Here is an 18,593-nt window from a genome sequence, read left to right on the forward strand (position 1 = left end):
TCTTTATACGAGAAATTTCTTCGTTGTAAAAACGATTTAAGGGTTCTACTTTTCTTAGACCCTATGATTGATTATATATTTTTTTTCTCTCCATGTATGATGCTTTTGGTGTGGCAGTCCTTGAAGGATCCGTATTGCATTTATAAAAGAAATGTGGTTGGGAACGTATTCAAATTTGTTATCCTTGTAGGATTCAAATTATATTATGGCAGCCACCTGACTCGATTATGTCAGGTTGCACAATCCTCTATGTGTTTTTAGAAATTTGGTACAAGACCAAAAACACAAAAATCCATGCTTTTACAACATTAATTCTATTTTATTTTCTTTCTTAAATCTGCAGTTGGAATTATGCTAGATTAAACTCATCTTTGAGAAAGTCTAGAGTTATTATTTTGATGCTTGTCTTATGTAAGACTCATATAATTGGGTTAGCGTCAACAGTTGTACTCTTTTCCTTTCGTTTCAGGTTTTGTCCCAATGTGGTTTTTCTGACAAGGTTTTAATGAGGAAACATCTTGTTGACATTTCATTTTCTTTCAAAATATTGATATTTGTGCTCTTTTTCCTTCGTCCAAATTTTTTCCCACTGGGTTTTATTGGCAAGGTTTTAGTGCGACAATTTTATTCAACATGGTGGTCATCCAAGTGGGAGTTGTATTAATTTTGGTTATTTGGTGGATTACCACCATTAACTTGGTCATTTTGGTAGACCACATCAACAAAACCATCTCCTATGAATTTGGATATCATTACGATCCATATAAGGTATGATCACAAACATTGTTCACTTTTGGTATTATAACTGCGTATTGGCACTTTGTTGAAGAAACTACATCAACTACTTTTGCAAATCATCTCCGAGAAGCTAGCAATCCAAGAAGCAAGTCCTCAATGTATTTGCATAACCATGAAGACTCGAGAACTCTACTTTTAGAAGACTAACATAAAAGAGGACTTCATCAATTAGCAATTTTCTTCACGAAAGCATTGTTGTCTCCAACATTCAAGAAATTCGTTTAAGGAAATTGGGAAATCTCGACTCAAAGATTTGCAAGCCAAGATTTAACTGAAGTACTTATCAGGGGGTATCAAATTAGAAGGTATTTTATTGGACTATGACGTTGTACTCTTTTTCCTTCACCAAGGTTTTTCCCACTGGGTTTTCCTTGTCAAGGTTTTAACGAGGCAATATATGCACGTCCAAATCTTTTATAATTTTTCTCAATTGTACTATTTTCCCTTCGATCAGGTTTTGTCCTTTTAGAATTTCCTGTCAAGGTTTTGACGAGGCAATTAGCTTTGACACAATGTCATCAGGGGGAGTGTTATAAACGTGTAATTATGTTAAGAATATCTAGGATAAATCTCGTTTATTACTGGGATGCCCTTGTGTCTAGCCCTATAAATAGTGGCTATAATGTTTGTCAATTGTACACATTAATAGAATTTCTCCCCTCTTCTTCTCTTTACTTTGTGTCTGTTCTTCTCTATTTTCTCTATTCACAAGAAGAGGGTTGTTTTTGTTTTTTTTTTTCTTTGAAAGGCTAAAGCTGGACCTGGGCCCCTACCCAAATCCAGCCAGTTGGACTAGCCCCACTGCTCGACCCAACCCCGCCAATTCCCTCTATACAACTAATTAAATACAAATTTCTACCACGGTGGAGATCGAACCGCTGACTTCCTCCTTACTGGAGTTGATGGAATACCACTGAGTTATCCTCTTGGAACCATTTTTGGGTTGTTTAAACACGCGGTTTGTTGAGTATTTTTTGATAAAAGAAAGACTATATTAAGCATGGCTGATAAGAGAAATGTTGCTGGACTTCTAAGAAAATTCATGTGAGAATTCGCGAAATTTGGCACTCTATTATCATGATAAGTAACTCGTGAAGTACGTCCTAGTTTACCCGTCTGGATTTTGCATGAAAAATCTCGAGGTAAGGCTAATATTTTTAGGCTCCCCAATTTATCGGTGAATGGAATAAAGAATTTTGATAAAACAAGAGTTTTATGATGAGAACCAGTGTAATGTATGTAATGTTGTTTCTCTTGCACTATGGGCTTTCATGCTTTTCTATTATTTACGCTTCCCATGCAAAGTTACTTTTTAAAACTTAACATTTTTTTGATCAGTATTTAAAACGGAACAATCTCTGGTCGGAACAACTAGACGGTTTAGTGTACAAACGATCTGAAATATATAGATAGTACACACAAATAACTTTTAGGCATTAAGAAAAATAATACATCCTGCTCACAGCATTGTGCATAATTATTTTCTCAATTTGGGATCAATTTACAAGAGTATTTACAATATACAACTTCTGAAAATAAAAGGTGAATGTGGCTATAATACAACAGTGCATTGATGTGGAAGACTGGATTTAGAATTCATGAAAACCAAAATTCCAAATGATTGACAAAAAATAAATAAATATCCTTAATTGAGCTAACATCCTCCGATATCTTCCCAATATCCACATCAGCCACCGGCCGCGCCCCTGCTCATGCTACTGGGCTTATTAACCTCATTAAGAACCGCACTTATAGCGATAACAAATGCACAATCAACATTCTGGTTGACAGTGACTAAGAATGCGTCCTTCCCGTGAACTTTATCTCGGACATCCTTGTTTTTGTGCATCTATAACAACATAAGCCAGCAAATCATTATTACGAGAGACTAAAGGTATATGGTTTAGCTAAGATGTATTTATAGAATGAGCGAATTATATATGATACCTCAGCAATGATGTTATCTGAATTCCCTTGATAAATAACACAAGATTTCTCACTAAGGTTTTGTTTAACCTTAAAGTCACATATATCTTCGTCTTTGTTAGATGATAAAAACACATCCAATTCAATCTTGAATTGTAGATAGTGAGATTTCTTTACGGTAAACAACAAATCTTTCGAGTCTGAGCTATCTCCATTGTATACTTTCCATCTCTGATGTGGAGACCATTTCTAAAACACAATAAAAGAAAACCATATCAATATTAAGAAAAACATGAAAAACTGTAAAAACCAAAGAATTGGGATAAAGGAAACTAAAATATGAAATCGACTGCTGACCATTGGTTTTAGAGATACAACTGGAACTCCGGCAGCATCAACAAGGATAAGGCGACTACTAAAATGACCACTAGTTATAACTTTGAAGATGTTATTTCCATTAATATCAAAGACTCCTAAATGTCTACCTTCTGTTATTTTCTTAACTCTCTTAGCAATATAGAGATCTATTTGGTATGTGATAGACACATTTTTGTGTCTAATTTGATCTCAATACTATATATTGTTGGCACTCGATTTTGTACTAATTTTGTTATTTTATGTATTTGTAGGTATTTTTTTTGGAAATAAATATTTTTGGAAAATTCGGCTCGAAATGTTGATTTTGGTACCCGGAGGACAAGTGTTATTCGGACTCTCGCTTCAGGATAAGGGGTAACCTAATTACTAAGGGGCACCCCCAGGTCACCCAAGGCATCTGCTATTCGGACACCTATACAGGATAGGGGGAGGTCATCTTCTCAAAATTCAAAATCAATTTTTGGCGGGAAAAGAAAGTTATTCTCTGGCAGATTTTTGGTTCGTGATTTGGAAGTGTTTTAGCGAGATTCAATCGCTGTAATTTTTCGGAAAGGTTTATTTGGGCTTAAAAGTCGTCATACGGGTGTTGGTTTCAATCCAAATTGGATAGTTAATCCGAGAGAAGAAAAACAGGGAAAGCACGTCACATGGAAGATATTCTCGGGATTTTTACCTATCTTTGGAATGATTTCGTGTGTATACAGCGTGCGGTACTTCATCAGAGACGCGTAAACAAGGTAAATAAGGAAATAATTACGTAACTCTGGTAGAAAATATTTTCCGAGAATAAAACTCATTAGTGGAAGATTATTCGAATTGATGGCGGAGATTTGGAGGTGCCGTGACTATATAAATGCTTCTGGGATGTCATAGAACGGCTGTCGAGTGTTGGGAGGAGAGAAGGAACGCTGTAGAATCGAGAACCATGATTTCTCTCTGCTGCTGCTGCTTCCATTGATGAAGATGAAGAACACGAAGAACAGACATCCAAAGACCGTCGTTCTTCAACAGTGTCTAAGACGCACGCCCGAGGGTCGTAGTTCGTCGTACAACAGCAGTTACAATTGATCGTTCTTCTTGTAACAGCTGAACAACGCCTTTGGAATAGTTATTTCTGTTGCGATTTTTCTGTTCAATTGTTTTACACCTTTTCATCATTTGTAAACCACTTTTTGAGCAATAAATAATTATTTTGAGAGCATTTTTACTATGATGAGCTAAAACCCAACACTGGGACGACGGAGGAGGCCAAACTTCATACTTGGGGTAATTTCATTTAATTCTTTTTTATGACTTTTGCATTAATTTAAAATTGAAATATGATTTGAATTAATTGGTTGTTATTTAATTTGATGATGTATGCTTGGCTTAGGTGTTTTGATACATCATTCTTAGGACTTACAATCAATGTTTTGAGAATCAATCTTGGCAATAAATTAGAGTCGATATATTTAATATATTTTTTGAGCTATTATTGATAAAAGAATTATTATTTGAACCTTAAGAAATGAAATTGGCGGAATCCTAGTCCCAGTACCTCTCGCCCATTGTGACAAATATTGTGTATATATTTTTATTTTTAAATCTTTACAAGTCCGAGCAACGAACTTTTACTACCACTTTCAAAATTATAACAAAATGGAGCCGCCGACGCGGACTGGTATATAGATTGATTTATTTTTTTTTAGGTTTATTATTTTTTTTTTAGAATTGTTTGTTCCTTTTTACGTTTCTTTTTGTCTTTATTTTGCAGGTTCAAAGTGAAAACTAAGGACTTGGAGAGGAAAAATCTTAAAGCGAAAAGCGAAAAGAGAAGAAAAAAAGGACAATTTTAGGATTTAATATTTAATTTGTAATTTTTTTAGAGTGTGTGAGGAAAACTGTAATTTTTTTTTTTATTATTATTTATTTTGTACTTTGGACTTTAAACAATTGGACATTATTTATTTTTTTAACCCTACGGAAGGGTATTATTAAAAAAAAAAAAAAAATATTATATAAACTGTGTGCATGGAAGGATGACGGTTACTATATCGTCTCGGCCCCTCGCACACGGCATAGGAGTCGTGGCTCGAGTCGACAACAACGGTTCATCCCCCGTCTGGTACGGGAGGTAAGTCCAATCGAAACACCCGCGAATCTCCTGCAAGCGGGTTACTGTATTCCTTAAGGTGATAATTGTTTGAGGACGAACCGGACTGTCTTTATTTTCCTAGTAAAGGGCAAGGCCTGGCCTAAACAAGATAAGGGTTCGGATTTCATCACCGTTCCCTTCTTGCCCGCCTTAGGAAAACGAAACCTAACGCGAACCCAAGCTTAAAATTTGGAATAGAACGAGACCGATAGTGTAACGAGCTTAATAGGAAACTCGTTCGAAAAATATTGGTTGCTCTTTACGCGCACTCCAAAGTTCATGATGGTTTCTGTGAGTTTAATGCGTGACTGCGCAGCCTTGTGATAGCGGTAAGCCTTGGGTATCAAAGCTCCACTGAGCTTCCCTCGCCTCAATTCAACTTACTTTGACTCGGATTGATTCCAGAGGGGTTTGCTCAAATTGCAACGAATTCCCTTTCGAAAGATAGAAGTTGGTCTAGAAACAATCTAAGTGGAGCCATCATGCTTTTTGTTTGCTAGAAATCTTTAGGTTTGCTTTGGTGGAGTCGAGTCGGCCTTGTTTGTGATTGTATAGAATCCCTATGTAGTTTATATTTCTTCGGTGATGAATCCTTTTGAGGAGACGCCACCTGAGATGACGTCGCGAGAATATATGTCTAGAAATTCTCGTTATCAAGAGACGTCTTCGGAAATGACTCTTGGTGAATATATGCGTGGGCAGCGATATATGGATACTCCAAATTTTATTGAGGAATCACCTCTAACGATCTATGAGAAATATTATAAACATAGACCATGTAGTTGGAAACAAAGATTGAGAATTATTAAATGTCAAAAATTATATTATGATGATGAAGATAGTGCTGATGAAGAATCGGAAATGTGTGGGAATAGTGATCAGGAATTTGTTACCCCAGTTGAGCCTTATAATGATTATATTATTTCCGGTTCAGATCCTAATAATTTTAAAAATTATTCACCTATTCAAAAGGACGAGGATTTGACTAGAGATACCACCGTTTTAGACGATGTAGTTCATGATCCTTTAGCCTGCAGTATGTTGGATAATCCTTTATTTGATGTGCCTATCAGTGAATCGGGGGAGGTAACTATGATTAAAACCTTAGTTTTATGAGCCTTTCTCTGATTTATATGATTGTGATGATGGTTTAGAGGAACCGGTTTATCCTGAGAATACTGTTTTAGAGTCATACGATTTAGAAACTATAGTCTTAGATGAACTCGTAGAGATGAGTGAGGATGCATCGCAAGATTACAACTTAGAAGAATCAATTTCCCATTTTCAAGAATCTGATGACCTAAAAATTAGGGAAGTTGTGACTAGTCTATCTAGAGACACTAAAAACTCTAAGTTTGGGGGTGATTATCACCTTCATAGTGCCTTACCTTTAACTCTCAGAAAGTCCCTTCACTTAGGACTTGATATCTCTGCCTCGACAATTTTACAAGATTACCTTCATACTCGTTTTCCCGAACCTAATGATATCCAGGAAGAAGCTCAGTCGTTAGAAACCCATGATGTGGTTTGCCCAGGCTATGATCCCCAGATTGACTTTGTTTTCCCACCAAATAGTTTTCTTCCAACTGTGGGAACGTTTATATTCTAAATGTGTCGAATATTAAGTTGTGAGACTAAACCTAAATTCCTTAGGGAATTAGAATCGACACATTTGCTTAAGAATGACCACTATTCTCATTGTGGTCAATTTTTTAAGTCATATCTGATTGACTTAGAGGATCCGCAATTATTTAGGTTATTACTTTGTGATTCCAAGTTCTTATTTGAGTTTTTCCAGACTCTAGGACCTAATAATTTGGATCCAACCTATGAAGAAACGCATCCAAAGAAAATATTCTATTTAGACCCTTTCATAGAACCTGAACCTGAACCGCAATTAGTGATAGTTTTCAGGAAACTAGGTAAGGGCATGCTTTTCTTGTCCATTTTCTTGGTTCACTGCAGTTTCCTATGGTCAGCTCTTTTTGGTTTTGAAGACCCACAGTTATTTCGACTGTTACTTTATGGTTCGAGTTGACCAATCCTTTTCTAAGTCTGGATGAAGACTTTAAACTTAGCACTTCTTGGGAGGTAACCCAATCTCATGCAACATGGTAATATCTTTCCTTAACTATTTTTCTTCAAATGGTAACAGTTTCTCCTTGTTCATGCTTTTAATTTTATCTTTAGAACATTGAGGACAATGTTAGATTTAAGTTTGGGGGTGGGGAAGAAACTTTTTGTTAGTTTTAAGTTACAATAAATAAACTCCAGAGCCTAGAAATTTACGCCTATTAAGGATAGCACTAACCAATCTAAGTGGATGGAAACATTTTTGTTTTAGGAGTTGAGGAACCAATCTGACTAGATGAAAACATCTATAGAGTCTATTCATAAAAGCACAGATCTCAGGTGTTAGAAATAACATGATAGTTTCGCCATATCTCGTCGAGTCCTTTCCACTTTCTATTTTTAGTTTTCTTTTATTTCAAGTGATTTGGTGGGGCACACGATTCAAGTTGTTACCTTTGCTAGGGTGAAATAGAGTGACTGAGTTATCAAAAAAAAAAAAAAAGACAGGACCAGTTAGACCAATCGGAATAAGTATTAACACTTGGATAGCAATATGCGTGTGTTCTCCCTGTTTCCGTCGCCTAAGCAAGCGTGGAATGCAGGACCCGTGGGAACTATCGTGTAATCTGCTGACAAGAAGAATGCGCTTGGATCAAAAAGATCTATTCATGCCGTTAAGTTAAAAAAAAAAAATGGTTATTGTTATGTGTAGTCAACTGCTGGTTCCTTTGTATTTGCCAGTTTGTCGATCTAGATTTAAGTTATTGACCACTGGTTCCCTTGTATATGCCAGTGTGTTAATATTAGTCAGACCGGTATCTCAGTCATTTAGGTTAGGTTCATCTTGGCAGAGGCCTTCAGACAGATATGGGAAACACCATTCACTTTTCAACCATCTACATTTTACTTTTTCCATCTTCTTAATCTTTTCATATGATTAGTATGACTCCGAGTATGATGTCCATTGTGAAACTATCTTAGTAGAGCTCTGTCACTTATATGAATTTTAGTATGCTTGAGTGCAAACTCGTGTACAACAATTGGAATTTCGCATCAGGGTTCTTCCTCTTAGAGTCAATAATTGTATGCCAACCAAGGAGGTTCTTTAGTGTTTTCCAAGGTTCTGCGTAGATAGCTAGGGTCTGGAGTATTGGTTTTTGTGGGTACACCTCTGATAAACCCACCCGAGATTAACTCGGTCACTTTTCAAGAATATTGCTCGAGGACTAGCAAATAATAAGTTTGGGGGTATTTGATAGACACATTTTTGTGTCTAATTTGATCTCAATACTATATATATTTGGCACTCGATTTTGTACTAATTTTGTTATTTTATGTATTTGTAGGTATTTTTTTGGAAATAAATATTTTTGGAAAATTCGGCTCGAAAAGTTGATTTTGGTACCCGGAGGACAAGTGTTATTCGGACTCTCGCTTCAGGATAAGGGGTAACCTAATTACTAAGGGGCACCCCCAGGTCACCCAAGGCATCTGCTATTCGGACACCTATACAGGATAGGGGGAGGTCATCTTCACAAAATTCAAAATCAATTTTTGGCGGGAAAAGAAAGTTATTCTCTGGCAGATTTTTGGTTCGTGATTTGGAAGTGTTTTAGCGAGATTAAATCGCTGTAATTCTTCGGAAAGGTTTATTTGGGCTTAACAGTCGTCATACGGGTGTTGGTTTCAATCCAAATTGGATAGTTAATCCGAGAGAAGAAAAACAAGGCAAGCACGTCACATGGAAGATATTCTCGGGATTTTTAGCTATCTTTGGAATGATTTCGTGTGTATACAGGGTGCGTTACTTCATCAGAGACGCGTAATAAACATGATGGTAGAATGTCAACACCACGCAGACGCGTGAACAAGGTAAAGAAGGAAATAATTACGTAACTCTGGTAGAAAATATTTTCCGAGAATAAAACTCATTAGTGGAAGATTATTCGAATTGATGGCGGAGATTTGGAGGTGCTGTGACTATATAAATGCTTCTGGGATGTCATAGAATGGCTGTCGAGAGTTGGGAGGAGAGAAGGAACGCTGCAGAATCGAGAACCATGATTTCTCTCTGCTGCTGCTGCTGCCATTGATGAAGATGAAGAACACGAAGAACAGACAGCCAAAGACCGTCGTTCTTCAACAGTGTCTAAGACGCACCCCCGAGGGTCGTAGTTCGTCGTACAACAGCAGTTACAATTTATCGTTCTTCTTGTAACAGCTGAACGGCGCCTTTGCAACAGTTATTTCTGTTGCGATTTTTCTGTTCAATTGTTTTACACTTTTTCATCATTTGTAAACCACTTTTTAAGCAATAAATAATTGTTTTGAGAGCATTTTTACTATGATGAGCTAAAACCCAACACTGGGACGACGGAGGAGGCCAAACTTCATACTTGGGGTAATTTCATTTAATTCTTTTTTATGACTTTTGCATTAATTTAAAATTGAAATATGATTTGAATTAATTGGTTGTTATTTAATTTGATGATGTATGCTTGGCTTAGGTGTTTTGATACATCATGCTTAGGACTTACAATCAATGTTTTGAGAATCAATCTTGGCAATAAATTAGAGTCGATATATTTAATATATTTTTTGAGCTATTATTGATAAAAGAATTATTATTTGAACCTTAAGAAATGAAATTGGCGGAATCCTAGTCCCAGTACCTCTCGCCCATTGTGACAAATATTGTGTATATGTTTTTATTTTTAAATCTTTACAAGTCCGAGCAACGAACTTTTACTACCACTTTCAAAATTATAACAAAATGGCGCCGCCGACGCGGACTGGTATATAGATTGATTTATTTTTTTTTAGGTTTATTATTTTTTTTTTAGAATTGTTTGTTCCTTTTTACGTTTCTTTTTGTATTTATTTTGCAGGTTCAAAGTGAAAACTAAGGACTTGGAGAGGAAAAATCTTAAAGCGAAAAGCGAAAAGAGAAGAAAAAAAGGACAATTTTAGGATTTAATATCTAATTTTTAATTTTTTTAGAGTGTGTGAGGAAAACTTTAATTTTTTTTTTTATTATTTATTTTGTACTTTGGACTTTAAACAATTGGACATTATTTATTTTTTTAACCCTATGGAAGGGTATTATTAAAAAAAATAAAAAAAATATTATATAAACTGTGTGCAGGGAAGGACGACGATTACTATATCGTCTCGGCCCCTCGGGTTCGCACACGGAATAGGAGTCATGGCCCGAGTCGACAACAACGGTTCATCCCCCGTCTGGTACGGGAGGTAAGTCCAATCGAAACACCCGCGAATCTCCTGCAAGCGGGTTACTGTCTGCCTTAAGGTGATAATTGTTTGAGGACGAACCAGACTGTCTTTATTTTCCTAGTAAAGGGCAAGGCCTGGCCTAAACAAGATAAGGGTTCGGATTTCATCATCGTTCCCTTCTTGCCCGCCTTAGGAAAACGAAACCTAACGCGAACCCAAGCTTAAAATTTGGAATAGAACGAGACCGATAGGTTAACGATAAGTAACTCGTGAAGTACGTCCTAGTTTACCCGTCTGGATTTTGCATGAAAAATCTCGAGGTAAGGCTAATATTTTTAGGCTCCCCAATTTATCGGTGAATGGAATAAAGAATTTTGATAAAACAAGAGTTTTATGATGAGAACCAGTGTAATGTATGTAATGTTGTTTCTCTTGCACTATGGGCTTTCATGCTTTTCTATTATTTACGCTTCCCATGCAAAGTTACTTTTTAAAACTTAACATTTTTTTGATCAGTATTTAAAACGGAACAATCTCTGGTCGGAACAACTAGACGGTTTAGTGTACAAACGATCTGAAATATATAGATAGTACACACAAATAACTTTTAGGCATTAAGAAAAATAATACATCCTGCTCACAGCATTGTGCATAATTATTTTCTCAATTTGGGATCAATTTACAAGAGTATTTACAATATACAACTTCTGAAAATAAAAGGTGAATGTGGCTATAATACAACAGTGCATTGATGTGGAAGACTGGATTTAGAATTCATGAAAACCAAAATTCCAAATGATTGACAAAAAATAAATAAATATCCTTAATTGAGCTAACATCCTCCGATATCTTCCCAATATCCACATCAGCCACCGGCCGCGCCCCTGCTCATGCTACTGGGCTTATTAACCTCATTAAGAACCGCACTTATAGCGATAACAAATGCACAATCAACATTCTGGTTGACAGTGACTAAGAATGCGTCCTTCCCGTGAACTTTATCTCGGACATCCTTGTTTTTGTGCATCTATAACAACATAAGCCAGCAAATCATTATTACGAGAGACTAAAGGTATATGGTTTAGCTAAGATGTATTTATAGAATGAGCGAATTATATATGATACCTCAGCAATGATGTTATCTGAATTCCCTTGATAAATAACACAAGATTTCTCACTAAGGTTTTGTTTAACCTTAAAGTCACATATATCTTCGTCTTTGTTAGATGATACAAACACATCCAATTCAATCTTGAATTGTAGATAGTGAGATTTCTTTACGGTAAACAACAAATCTTTCGAGTCTGAGCTATCTCCATTGTATACTTTCCATCTCTGATGTGGAGACCATTTCTAAAACACAATAAAAGAAAACCATATCAATATTAAGAAAAACATGAAAAACTGTAAAAACCAAAGAATTGGGATAAAGGAAACTAAAATATGAAATCGACTGCTGACCATTGGTTTTAGAGATACAACTGGAACTCCGGCAGCATCAACAAGGATAAGGCGACTACTAAAATGACCACTAGTTATAACTTTGAAGATGTTATTGCCATTAATATCAAAGACTCCTAAATGTCTACCTTCTGTTATTTTCTTAACTCTCTTAGCAATATAGAGATCTATTTGGTATGGTGTGCAGTATTGAGGTGAGATTACAACGGTAGAATTCTTTGCTTGATTGCTTGCTGCCATTGATGGTGGTGGAAAATATTCAATGTGACTTGAAAGATACAATTCTTAAGCTTGCAATCCATATATAAACATGATCTGTGTTTGTTGAATATGGACCAGTATCATATTGATAGACTTTCGTTCAAAGTGTACTACTTGGTAAAGAAGGAAACGCGTCTTAATTTTTCTTGTTGACTTATCTGTTGTCATCAGTTTGTTGAATCTGGAGTGACTTTTTCCGTTGACGGTTTTTGTTTGGTTTGTTCCTAGTGTATTTCATTCCACGAGAATATATCCGATACGTGAAAAAACGGACCACCCTTTGGACTTTTGATAGAACAAATGACATATGATCAAGAACATTCTTCCAAATGTGCAAAACAAAGTTAGAGTGGATATGCTTAAAAGTGCCGTTTACGCAAACCAAACAATAATAATCTGCTTAATAAAAATTATTAGCTCATCAACTCCTTTATGACGAGCATCGAAAACTCTATTGTTCTTCTCTTTCCGAAAATTCCAAACAACACCGAATATCATTTTATTTCAAACCTCTTTGCACTGGCCATTGGAAATATTTTTATCCCATGAGTTAAAATGAGTTAATGTCATAGCTGACAAATCCCACCAGATTTTATTGGCTTAGCTGAAAACCTCTTTGAAGAATTAACGTCGTAGCTGAGAAATCCCACCAGATATTATTGGGTAGCTTAAAACTTCTTTCTATCAGACAATTGATTCGGTAAAATTTCAGATTGATTTTTATTAATAACGGAAAATGGGTCATTTGTCCAAATATATTTAAAACATGGTTCAAATAAGCGAGTAAAAATTTGTTTGGGTGAAATGGACACCAAAAAAATAGTAAGGATGAAACTGGATTCATCCTGACTTAAACTTAAAAAATAGCAAGGATGAAACTGGATGCATCCTGATGTAAATTAAAAATAAGAAAAAGTATTTGAAAATGGGTAGGATAAAACTGTTTACATCCTGACTATTTTTACATTTCTGTCCATTTAAACAGTATCAAAATCTAAATGTCCTTTTCACCCAAGAATTGTTGATTTTGGTCTTTTTAACCAATTTTGTGTATTAATAAGTATCACATTCCGAATGGAACAAACTTTATATTTACATGCAATTTGAAGTGTTTTGTGTTCATGTACAATTTGAAGTGTTTTGTGTTCATGTACAATTTGAAGTGCTTTATGATGAAAAAACACTACAAAAAAACCTACCTATTGCTACGCTATATATTGTCACACCTTCAACATAGGTGCTGTAAAAGTAAATTTCTAGTTACAATACTTTTTAGCTGCAGCTAAAAACTATAATTTACTGCTGCAAAATGAAATTTTGCCACACAATTATTTAGCAACAATATGAAAAGAGTGTGGCAAAAAAATATCATCTCTTGTTGCAGCAATAAAGAATGGGTGCAGCAATAGACTTCTCGCTACATCAGTTATCGTGGTACTTGTAGGGGTTTATGCCATAACCATGGGTGCTGCAATAGGTTAAGTTTCTTGTTGTGAAAAAAAATGAAAAAAATACATTACCATCGTACAATAAAGAAAATATATTCTTGTCAAAAATAAATGCATAAAGTTTATATCAAATGTTAGGAATTTAATTTATTGTCCAACATAGTATCAAATAGAGTTAGCATCCACCTCCGACGCCACCCCCACCCCCGCATCCACCTCCATCACATGCGCCACTTCCTCCACATCCACCTCCAGAATCACCCCCGCCTCCACAATCACCCCCTCCTCCACCACCATCACCCCCATCGCCAAGACCCATATGCATTCTTGAGGTACGAGGTACATAAATCTCATTAAGAACCGCAGCCAATCAATATACGGGTAAACAATGACCGAGAGAGTGTCCTTCCCGCGAACTTTATCTCGAACAGCCTAGCTTTTATGCATCACAAAATTGGTTAAAAAGACCAAAATCAACAATTTCTGGGTGAAAAGGATCGTTAGATTCTGATACTGTTTAAATGGACAAAAATTTAAAAATAGCCAGGATGTAAACAGTTTCATCCTGCCCATTTTCAAATATTTTTCTTATTTTTAATTTACACAGGATGCATCCAGTTTCATATTTGTTATTTTTTAAGTTTAAGTCAGGATGAATCCAGTATCATCCTTGCTATTTTTTTTGTGTCCATTTCACCCAAACTAATTTTTACTCGTCCATTTGAACCGTGTTTTAAAAATATTTGGACAAATGACCCATTTTCCGTTTATGCATCTACACCAACATATATGTGGAATTGATTGCTGACCACTGGTTTTAGAGATACGCCAGGAACTCCGACAGCATGGACAAGGATAAGACGACTGCTTAAATGAACATTAGATTTAACTTTGAAGATGTTGCTTCGGTTGATATCAAAAAGTCCTAAGTACTTACCTTCTGTTATATTTTCCGGAAAATGGGTCATTTGTCCAAATATTTTTAAATCACGGTTCAAATGGACGAGTAAAAAATAGTTTGGGTGAAATGGCCAAATGGACGGTCCAAATATTTTTCACGGTTCATCCTAGCTTAAATTTAAAAAATAGCAAGGATGAAACTGGATACATCCTGTGTAAATTAAAAATAAGCAAAAATATTTGAAAATGTGCACGATTAAACTGGTTACATCCTGCCTATTTTTACATTTTTGTCCATTTAAACAATATCAAAATCTAACTGTCCATTTCACCCAGGAATGGTTGATTTTGGTCTTTTTAACCAATTTTGTGTATATTTTCGACTTTCTTAGCAAGTAGAAACTTTATAAATGAATGTTGTTGGGGCCATGAGAATTTATTAATTAAGCGAGATATTAATTAACCGATAAATTAATGGTTATTAATTTATATATTAACTTATACTCCCTCCGTCTCTATTATATAGGCGTCGTTTTAAAAATTTTTTGTCCCATTAGATAGGTGGAGATCTAAATTCAAGAAGGTTTTTTCCACATATATCCTTAATTAAATAGCATGGGTATTATCACAATCAAGTTTATATCTCTAGCATTGGAAATTGGACAAAGGGTAAAACAAGAAAGTGATTGAATATTTGTAAAATCAAAAAAAAATCTTTTTCTAAGAGAAATGCACTCTCCTCCTATATAAAGGGGACGGAGGGAGTAGATAAATTTAACTTCAATCAACATATAACATAAGTTTAGACAGTTCAGATGAACAGTTAGACAGTGACATCACTCAAGACTTGTAAAATTTGATCGAAAAATTGGGTTATCACAATTTAGTGAATATCAAGATGTAATATCTGGGAGAAAATGAAGTTACACAATTGTTGACTGATGAAAAAATAATTGAGAGCGTTATGGGAACCGAAAAAGAAGGGAAAGAAGATGATGAAAGCTCTAAAATAGATCCCTTTACAAGACGAGGTTGTTAAAGAGGCAATCACATTAAATAATTTCTCGTTGGGCTATAATAAATAACACTAGGAATTCTTACGATAATAAGAAAAGTTAGAGATGAAATTCAATTTGGTGTTGCTTTTAACAAAAAACTAAAGGGAATTGATTCATTTTTCAAAAACTCTTCATAAATATATATAGCGAATTATTAATTTATATTTCATATGGGGTCTACATAGATAATCGAAAATGTATTAATTTATAATTTTAACGAATTATTAATTTGGCACGTTGTCCCCAACTCGGGACCGTCTAAAAGTATTATTTAAGAGAGTTTATTAAATAATCGAGTATTAATTAATGGAGTTTCTACTGTATAAAGCTCTACTTGATTCGGCATGCAGTTTTGAGGTGAGATTACAACGATAGAATTGTTTGCTTGATTGATGTTGGTTGATGATATTAAATTTGATTAGATCGATAAAACTAATAGCTAAAACTAGTCAGCCATATATATATTTATGTGAAAGGACAATAGTCACACATCGCTAGAATCCGCTTGGTTAACTTAAATATTATATGGAAGGGTCGCTCCACTAATTGCCAATTGGTTTTGAGTTGGATGCCCGTAGATTTTAACATGGTATCAAAGCTAAGTCTCAGACCCAGACCTACGTATGATGTGTGTAGGCCGAGTTACTGGCCGAGGTGTTACCCCCAATTTAGTCACTCACATGTACACCTGTTTTTACCGATCACTTGTTACCGATTGACTGGTTACTCGTACGTAGGTCCACGCTGTAGGACGAGTAAGTGGCCTTACACGTGAGGGGGCGTTTGAAAGGACAATAGTCGAATATCTCTAGAATCCTCTTAGCTAACTTAAATATTACTGGCCGAGATGTTACCCCAAATTTAGTCACTCACTTGTACACCTGTTTTTACCGATCACCTGTTACTGATTGACTGGTTACTCGTACGTAGGAGCACGTGGTAGGTCGAGTGACTGGCCTTACATGTGAGGGGACATGTGAAAGGACAATAATCTAACATCGCTACAATCCGCTTAGCTAACTTAAATGTAATATGAAAGGATCGTGCCATTCATTGCCATCGGCTTTAAGTTGGATGTCCGCAGACTTTAACAATTTAAATAATTCTTCAAAATTATATATATATATATATATATATATGTTTAAATAGATTATGTCAGTGTCTTATGGGGGAAGTTTCTTATTGCTTTCCTTTCTTGAATTCTATTACGACTCGGTAAAGAAAAAAACGTGTATTGACTTATTACTTATCTTTTTGTCATCTGCTGTTATGTCTTCTGAATTTATGTGATGTATTTTCATTTCCTCTTGATTACCAGGTCAAATGGGTATCCTTGGAGAATCCTTCTCCTCCGCTAAATATTTCGGAAACCATCAAAAAGTTTGTAGAGGAAGAGGAACCAACAAAGACAGGTGTAGAAACAAAGTAATCCTGTAGTAACATGGATATTGTAGTTGCGGAAAATCCCACAACTGCACCCAAATAAGCGATAAGAACACTAAGTCTAAGTCATGAAAATAAACTCAAACATTAATGATATTATACACCCCTTGGTACTAGATATGATCTTTACACAAGCTTTGTATGGAGAAAAAATGATGTTCTTATTGATATCACAAAGATTTATACATATAAAGAAGATGATGATGATAAGATAACTCGAATGTTTTTCTCTTCTCTAGTGGTGGTTTACTACTCTTGTTCTTGACTGAATTCTTTTTAACCTGCCTCTCTCTTCATTATTTGAATCCTTATATACCCGGTCATCATGGTAGAAGACAATTGGGTTCACGTGCAAATCTCTGTTAGCTGATTCCTGTTCATTCAGTCTTATTCGCAAGGCTTTGGGAAGATGTCGCTATCTCTCGCGTTGCAGCTTCGTGTTCTTTGTGTTGTGCTCGTCGTGTGGGTGTTTTCATGTTTGTTTCTTTTGTCGCATTGTATACCTTCGCCTAATTTCTCCCCTCGCTTATGCTTATAATCGTCTTAGTGAGGGCGAGGTTGTGGGTTAGTTTTGTGCGATATTTCGCCCCTACATTTTGCCTATTCTCGTGTTATTCTTCTGTAAGTGGAATAATGCGAGAATTCTTGGTAAATCTTCTTTATTCAATGTATCTCCGTGATTTCCGCATATTTATTACATGTGTTGTCAACTTCCTTCTTTTCCGGCGGTGCGTCTTTATTGCTTTCCCTATATAGATACTAGGATTTGTGAGGAACATTTTCTCATTTTCTCTTTCTCTTTAGCTTTAGGGTTTTATGTGCTTTTCAATACTTCATGTGTTTTGATGGTAAATTGTGGAATGCTTCTTCCTCCTGTTGTTGTATCACTTTTACGGTAAATCTTTGCCTCAGTCCTCCATGCTTTGTAATTTTTTCTTTCCTTATGAAGTTTTTTATCTCATTTTGGTGCTTTTCTTCTTTTGCAGGTCTAGATCTTTTTTTCATCATGACTGGGGGGCTTTTGCAGATGTGTTTTTGTTCTTTAAGCATGACGGTATTTCTTCTCAGCTGTAAGTTACCCAATTTCATCCTCGGGTCATTATTCGGAAAGAGTTGTTTAACGAGCATGTCAGTAGGATCACTCTTCGAAAAGGGCTATCCACCGATCCCGTTGTAAGGATCTACTTCACTGTGGTTCTCGCCCTGAGCTTGGTGTCATCTCTGGTCACTCTTCGGAATGGTTGAACCGCCGGGTCTATTGGGAGGACTTATTTTGTTGCTCGCGTCTTAATTTGGAGTCGCCTTGTGGTGCTGATCCTAATTACTCCGGTGATACTAATCCCAGTTGCTCCAGCAGGCTTGATGCGCGGCTGGTGATGTGACTTCGCGGATGGAGATCTTAATCGCGTGCTTTTATGTGTCTTTGTTTATATGTTGTGGTTGCTTTCTGTATTCTAACCTTATAAACGAGAATGTATC

At 35.8% G+C, this 18,593-nt stretch overlaps 2 protein-coding genes across 2 annotated transcripts; both read right to left on the bottom strand.

Annotated features, from left to right (window-relative positions):
- Positions 1–2,211: 2,211 nt before the first annotated feature.
- Positions 2,212–3,171, bottom strand: LOC113278223 (protein LURP-one-related 15-like). The gene is made up of 3 exons (XM_026527122.1): positions 3,082–3,171; positions 2,746–2,973; positions 2,212–2,647 (listed from the first exon to the last, which is right to left on the bottom strand). Exons 1-3 carry the CDS (start codon positions 3,082–3,084, stop codon positions 2,486–2,488), a joined length of 393 nt encoding a protein of 130 aa, XP_026382907.1. The 5' UTR covers positions 3,085–3,171; the 3' UTR covers positions 2,212–2,485.
- Positions 3,172–11,134: 7,963 nt separating this feature from the next.
- Positions 11,135–12,313, bottom strand: LOC113278224 (protein LURP-one-related 15-like). Its single transcript, XM_026527124.1, has 3 exons — positions 12,005–12,313; positions 11,669–11,896; positions 11,135–11,570 (listed from the first exon to the last, which is right to left on the bottom strand). The coding sequence occupies exons 1-3, from the start codon at positions 12,242–12,244 to the stop codon at positions 11,409–11,411; spliced, it is 630 nt and encodes a 209-aa protein (XP_026382909.1). The 5' UTR covers positions 12,245–12,313; the 3' UTR covers positions 11,135–11,408.
- Between the last annotated feature and the right edge of the window lie 6,280 nt (positions 12,314–18,593).

The sequence above is a fragment of the Papaver somniferum genome, chromosome 5 (genome assembly GCF_003573695.1).
Source record: "Papaver somniferum cultivar HN1 chromosome 5, ASM357369v1, whole genome shotgun sequence".
Lineage (NCBI taxonomy): Eukaryota > Viridiplantae > Streptophyta > Magnoliopsida > Ranunculales > Papaveraceae > Papaver > Papaver somniferum.

Bases quoted from the DNA above. Each gene is read 5' to 3' on its own strand.
- LOC113278224 (XM_026527124.1), bottom strand. From the start codon at position 12,244: ATGGCAGCAAGCAATCAAGCAAAGAATTCTACCGTTGTAATCTCACCT. The intron at 11,897-12,004 runs GTCAGCAGTCGA...ATTGTGTTTTAG, and splicing joins TTGTATCTCTAAAACCAATG to AAATGGTCTCCACATCAGAG. The intron at 11,571-11,668 runs GTATCATATATA...ATGTTGTTATAG, and splicing joins CAGATAACATCATTGCTGAG to ATGCACAAAAACAAGGATGT.
- LOC113278223 (XM_026527122.1), bottom strand. The intron at 2,648-2,745 runs GTATCATATATA...ATGTTGTTATAG, and splicing joins CAGATAACATCATTGCTGAG to ATGCACAAAAACAAGGATGT.